General features: G+C 37.4%; 1 protein-coding gene across 1 annotated transcript in view; it reads left to right on the forward strand.

Moving 5' to 3' along the window:
• TSNAX (translin associated factor X) overlaps positions 1 to 6,835 on the forward strand; it is a 43,772-nt gene that overhangs the window by 35,088 nt on the left and 1,849 nt on the right. Inside the window, exon 5 of the mRNA XM_003797427.3 lies at positions 3,771 to 3,898. Within this exon, the coding sequence (XP_003797475.1) occupies positions 3,771 to 3,898 (128 nt within the window). The remainder of the gene's footprint in view (positions 1 to 3,770; positions 3,899 to 6,835) is intronic.

The following is a 6,835-nucleotide window of genomic DNA, read 5'->3' on the forward strand; positions in this document are numbered from 1 at the left end:
AAAAAAAAAAAAAAGAACCTGGGACAAACAGGTGGAGACTAGGAAGTCATGGCTAGACAAGTAGCAGAAGAGAAGCAGGAGATGCTGTTGTCAAATGAATGAAAGGAAAACTTGTTTTAAGAGGGGGAAAATGATTAAAAATGCTGAATGCTGCCAAGATTAAGACTGAAACAGTGTCCATTAGACTTAGTCTGGTAATCTTAATAAGAATAGTTTGGGTATAGAAATAGGCCTAAGCTAGGCTGAAGTAACTTGAGAAGTATGAGGTGAAGGTGTTGAGGAAATGTCGCCAGCTACTTCGAGAACGTTAGCTGTGAAGGGGAGGGAGGGATGAGTCAGTAGTTGGTAGGAAAGAGAAGGTTAATGTATGGGAAAGGGTGTTTCAGTATTGAAAGTAACATCTTGTAGAGAACATAAAGTTTGACACCCAGTGCACTGAATGGAGAATTCACATTAGGCTTCCTACTGGGATTGGATCTAGTACAGCCTGGTACAGTGACTGGTCTCACAAGATGGAACACCTTCTCTAGGTAATAGAGCTGAAGGAGAAATAGGATTATTTTCCTAATTTCCATTGTATTCATCAGGGCTCGAACAAGAAATAGAACTACACAGAAATTTAAAGAATTATTAACCAGGCTGGGTTCAGTGGCCCCACCCCCTGTAATGCCAGCACTTGGGAGGCCAAGATGGATAGATTGCCTGAGCTCATGGGTTCTAGATCAGCTTAAGCCCAGGAGTTTGAGGTTGCTATGAGCTGTGATGCAGTGGCACTTGAACAAGGGTGACACTTGAACAAGGGGTGACAAAGTGAGACTTTAAGAAAAAAAAGAATTATTAACCACGCAGGGGATTAGCGAATAAGAGGAAATAAGAACTTTAAAGAAATAGGAATTTCAGAATGATTAGCCACTACCCCTAGGGCTGAGGCAGAACACCCAAGGAAGTAACATCACCCCAACAAGATCAGATCCAGACCTTACTGGAGAGATACAAGCATGGTCCATTGGATGGGCAGAGATGTTCACTGAGGGGCTCTCTGGGAAGCTGGCCATGGGGAAGTGATAAGCCATGGAATTCCCCACCCAAGGCTTCTGTGAAGAAGCTGCCCCAGGGATAAAATAGATGCTGCTGGCCACATTGAAGTGCTCCCCACACTTGGAAGGCTGCTAAGAATGGCACACCAGACCTAGGAAGAGAGCACCCAGCCCCCTGTACCAACAAGCTTACCAGATTGCCACCTGTCATAGGAGAACCGTTCCAAGGTTTCACTTCCACTATCTAAGGTAGTAAGAGTTAAGAGTCCATAAATTGACAAGTGGCAGGCTTATTATTGGTCTCTTAAGTTTTTTTTTTCCAGGTACAAGTGAACTTTTCTAGAACTAGAGTATAAATGTTTTAACACAATAACTAAGTAAATGACACAAAGTCTATGTTAACCAGTTTGATGAAAATATTTTGAATTGTATATGAAAACACCACACTGTACCCCATGTTTGCATTAATGTATACAGCTATCATTTAATTTTACAAAAGTTTTTTTTCATTTTCTGAGGTAATGATGCACATCCTGGCACATAAATCTTTGTGCATATCTTGTTTAGCTCACTCATAACAGGTAACCACATTACAGCATATGTAGAGATAAAATTATATGGTATTCTTAAGTTTTGCAGTTTGTGTTTTTACTTGTAAAGTATCTTTGGAAGGAAATGAGAAATTGATTTTCTTTAGGGGAGAGAACTGGGTGACGTCACCTATTCATAAAAAATTTTACAAAAGTATTTTTGATTATAAATGGTAACTGTTTTGTTAAATTCAGCCTTATTGATATTTAATTTCTCATTGTGTTATGCTTTATTAAACCAAGTATCCTTTTAGTTGTCTTCTGTTAGCTGAAGGACAGCTATTTTCCGTATACTTGGACATCCTTTGCAGTTCAGCATATTTTCACTTAGCTACCTGTCCTCTTCGCACATCAAAACCAGGGTCATCTATTTTTCTTTTCCTTCACCCTTGCGTGATATTTGATGATATCGTGATGATATCATAGGTGTCAGACTCTGCAACGTTGTTGCTGCCAAACCTGATACGTAGTGTCAGACCTTGGGCAGTTGTGTAAGTAGCAGAGAAACAACTTAAATACTAGTGATCCTATTTAGTTCCGAGCTTTACATCATCAGAAATTTATTTCCCTCTTGTTATTTTTTACAACAAAGCTTGCAAAAGGCCTGAGTTTCTTAACCTGACAAGAAAGATAATTATTTTAAGAAATATTCATGTAGATCAAGGCATAATAAAACAATATTGAGAATTGTGGCCATAGAATTTAGTTTTTTAAAAATACATGGAAAAGGGTGGTGCCTTTGGCTCTGAGTAGAGCCCATATACTGAGGGTGGCGGGTTCAAACCCGGCCCTGGCCAAACTGCAACAAAAAATAGCCATGTGTTGTGGCAGGCACCTGTAGTCCCAGCTACTCGGGAGGCTGAGGCAAGAGAATTGCCTAAGCTCAAGAACTAGGGTTGCTGTGAGCTGTGACGCCACGGCACTCTGCTTAGGGCGACAAAGTAAGACTGTCTTTAAAAAAAAAAAAAACTTGGAAAAGACTTATAGTACTATTTTGATCTTTATCAAAGTCTACTTTTGATTCAACTATGTTGTGTGGTTATTGGGGTTTTTTTGACTTTTTTTGTTTTTTTGAGACAAAATCTCACTCTGTTGCTCTGGATAGAGTGCCGAGTTTGAGCAGCCTCAAACTTTTGGGCACAAGTGATCTTCTTGCCTCAGCCTCCCGAATGGTAGGGACCACAGGCTCCTGCCACAATGCCCAGCTAGTTTTTCTATTTTTAGTAGAGATGGGGGTCTCACTCTCTCTCAAACTGGTCTCAAACTTCTGAACTCAAGCAGTCCACCACCTCCTCAGTCTCTCGGAGTGCTAGGATTACAGGCATGAGCCACTGTGCCCGGCTTGTGGTGTGTGTGTGTGTATTTTTTTTAAAAAAAGAATTTATACCTGGTATAATATTGTATTGCCTCGCCTTTTTTTTTTAAATGTGAAATGCTAAAGCAGAAAGAAGTTGTCTATTCTTAAATCCATTTTGAAGTATGAAGAGACAAACAGTATTTTGTATTTCGACATTTTTATCTACATTATTTAAAGTGATTTTGCCTGTTACAATTTTAAGAAAGATCCATATTTGAGCCCAGAAGTTCAAGGCTGCAGTGAGCTATAATCATGCCACTGTACTCCAGCCTGGGCAATAGAGTGAGACCCCCATCTCTAAAAAATAAAAAAAATAAAAATATCAAAAAACCCAAAGATTTGAATAATCCTTAACTTTGTCTCATTTGATTGAATAATTATTTTGCTGCTTAAGAAAGCAAAAAATAATCTGTATTATCTCTGTTAAAGCCTGTCATTTATGAAATAACCTTTTCTTAAATTCTTATTACTTATTTTCTTAAAAATTAAAAAAAAGCTTTTTGATATTTTTGTATAGAAAAGTAAATTTTTAAGACTAATGACTTGTGAAGTAGAAAGAGGAAACAATCTATTTGAGCTGTCACAGAAATGTTTGCCAGTCCGGTGCTGGTCCCCCACCGTCTGTCCAGGTTATCCTTTGTTTTTTTCATTTCTGGTGTGGTGCTAGTATCATAGTAGGCATCTGTTAAACTTCTGTTCAACTAGGTGTTCAATTTGAAGGTTTTTAGTATGCACTTTTATTAATGTAGTGTTTATTCTTAGTAATTTTCTTTGTTGTTTTTTCAGGACTGCAAGAATATGTGGAAGCTGTCTCTTTTCAGTACTTCATCAAAACACGATCATTAATCAGTATGGATGAAATTAATAAGCAATTGATATTTACAACTGAAGACAACGGGAAAGAAAATAAGATTGTGAGGATTTAAAATCGCATTTCATATTATATAATTTATATAATACTATAATAATTGTTGGAGATTTATTTACTGGTTTGTAATGCTAACAAGATTGAGATGGGAATATTTTTTTTCTAAAGTGTGGTTTCATGGGTTCTAGGAAAATAGCCTTTTAAAATATATCAGTTAGTGGATAGAACAAGAATGATAATGTGTGTATCAGAGTAGGTAATTCTCTTTACCTTTAGCACTACTGAATAATTACTCTTAACTGCTCTTATAGTTTTGTTTGGGGTTTTTTTTTTGCAGTTTTTTGGCCAGGGCTGGGTTTGAACCTGCCACTTCTGGCATATGGGGCAGGTGCCCTACTCCTTTAAGCCACAGGCGCCAGCCCTGCTCTTTTGGTTTTATTGTGTACTTTTTGTGTGCCTTTTATAAGCACTATCTCATTTAATCATTTAATCTTTTTATTAACCTCATGAGGTAAGAATTATTATCCCTGTTTTATAGAGAAAGAAACAGGCTTTTAGAGAGTTTGAGTAACTTACCAGAAACCTCACAACTAAAAAGTTGGCAGAGCTAAGATTTGAAACAGGTGCTTTGAATCCAAATCTGTGCCCTCACCCACTCTGCTGGTGCTTCTCAAAGTGTGCCACAGGGATTCCTCACACCTGGCACCTGCTTCAGAGGGTCATTTCGGAGGATTTGGATTACAGGTTTTCAGTTAGGCAGTGGGTAGCACTTGACACGTAAGTGCTCAGGAGTTCATTGTTGTAAAGTGGTCGTTAGGTGGTGAGAGCTGGTCTGTTAATCACTTACTCAATTCATAAGGCTTGTGTCTGAAATTTATGTTGCTTTTCTGAATTTAGAGAAACTTCTGCAGTTTTATTTTTAAGCAAATACTGTTTTTTTCCTTCTGAGTTTCAAGATTAACGTTCAGGCAATGAGATGAGCTATGTTGAATATTTGATACCAGTACACTTAAAGATAAAATTAAATAATATTTTTCCTTTTCAAATTTTTTGTATTTTTTTCTTTTTTTAAATTATCGTTTAAAACACCACTTACAGATTCAGAATAGGTACACAGGAGGTGGAAGAAGCTATAGAAATAGCATTTTCTTAAATGTTAACTAAAATGCTAATATTACAAAATAAGACTAATTTGGCACGACAAGTGTAACCTACTTTACGGAAGCCATGTATTCTCCCAACTTTTTAAGTTATATGAAGTTTGTTAAGGAGAAAATTCATTTTGAGAAGAAAAACTCCTTCATATTTTTGATTCATCTAGTGTAGATTGAATTATAGAGAGAAATAAAAGTTAAGCCTATTTGACCCTGTCTTAAATAATATTAGGGAAGTGACTACATCTTCCTTTCAAGTTCCCTCTACATAGAAATGAAAATACTGGGAAAGAGACCAGAAAACTGAGAGTAAATGGACTATTTCTAGAATTCATACACTAAATTATTCTAAGATTATAGTGCTGTGATATCTATATACACATCAGATTAAGACCACACACAGAGGTAGTTTTTCCTTTTAGTGCTAAAGATTATTGATGTTTGGTGCTGAAAATTCTGGAAATTTGGTAGGGAAAAGTATTTTATCTGACTTGCCTATTGAAAATATTGTCAAAACCATTTAATTCTTTAAACCCTTTTTATTATGGAAAAATCAAACCCAGAAAAACAGAATAGAAACACATAGTGCCAATAACTTTAGCCATGTTACCTGTGATGATTCTTGGACCTCATTTTATATGCTCTGTGTTGAGGGCATTGGACCAGATGATCTCTGAACAGTCCAAACAGTATTAGGATTCATATATTGGATGCACAGCAACCAGAGTGATCCTAATAAAACTATCCCCCTAGTTTTATCCTGTACTACTCCTTACTGTACTCAGAATGCCTCTTCACTTCCTCAGAAACATAACATGGTTCCTACTGAACGCTTCTGCAACTCCCCCTACCCAAGTGTCCTGTAATGCAACTTGGTCTAGCCTTTTAAACATATAATCTGTTAAAAACAATGTAGGCATTGTCTCTACCAGAAAGAAACCAATAGAGAGAGAGAAATTGATGTGGTGGGAGATTCATATGATGGTTGTGATGATAGCAGCTAACATTTATTCAGTGTTTACTTTTTGTCGGACATTATGCCAAGAACTTGGTAAATGTTATCTCATGTAATCCTTAAACCTCTGAGGTAGGTACTGTACCCCATTTCACAGATGAAGAAACTGAGGTTTAGAAAGATGAAATAACTTGCCCAAGGGCATACAACTTATGAAGCAAGGTCCTGGAAGAGGTGGGAGGATTGGGTCAAGGTCATTTGGAAGAGTTAACCTCACACAAGAGGAGGGACAGCTCATCATCTGAGACTGGAAGAGAGAAGGTAAAGATGTTTGTGGATATAAATAAGGGTTTGTTTTGTAGGAATAAAGGTAATTGAGAGAGATTATTCTAGGTGATCTGACAAATGACCAGGGCAGTGAAATTAGGGAAGAATGTCTACTGAAAATGAAGAGGTTTGGGATTAAGTAAGGGACTGAGTAGAGTGGTAAAGGTTTAGAGTAGTGTTTGAAGAGATTGTAGAGAGAGCCATCTAAGAATATTTAAAAGGATTGGTAGCAGTTCAGACTATATAGTGGTGATTACTAAATGAAGGACTAACGAGTAGATTTTAGTATTAATTCAGGATTCTGGTGGTGTGGTAGGAAAAATAGGAGTTTAGCTAAGGGAATCAGGGATGCAGTGAGCTGTAATAAACTGGGATGGTCAGCAGTGATGAGTAGGGAAAGGTAAGAGGCCAGAAAGGGACTGAATGACTTAGGATCACAAACTGAGAGAGCTTTGTGATTGTCGTGCGATAAAGTCATTAAGAATATATGTCGGCTTGGCGCCTGTGGCTCAAGTGGCTAAGGCGCCAGCCACATACACCTAAGGTG

This window comes from Otolemur garnettii, unplaced genomic scaffold (genome assembly GCF_000181295.1).
Source record: "Otolemur garnettii isolate 467f Iridium unplaced genomic scaffold, OtoGar3 scaffold00116, whole genome shotgun sequence".
NCBI lineage: Eukaryota > Metazoa > Chordata > Mammalia > Primates > Galagidae > Otolemur > Otolemur garnettii.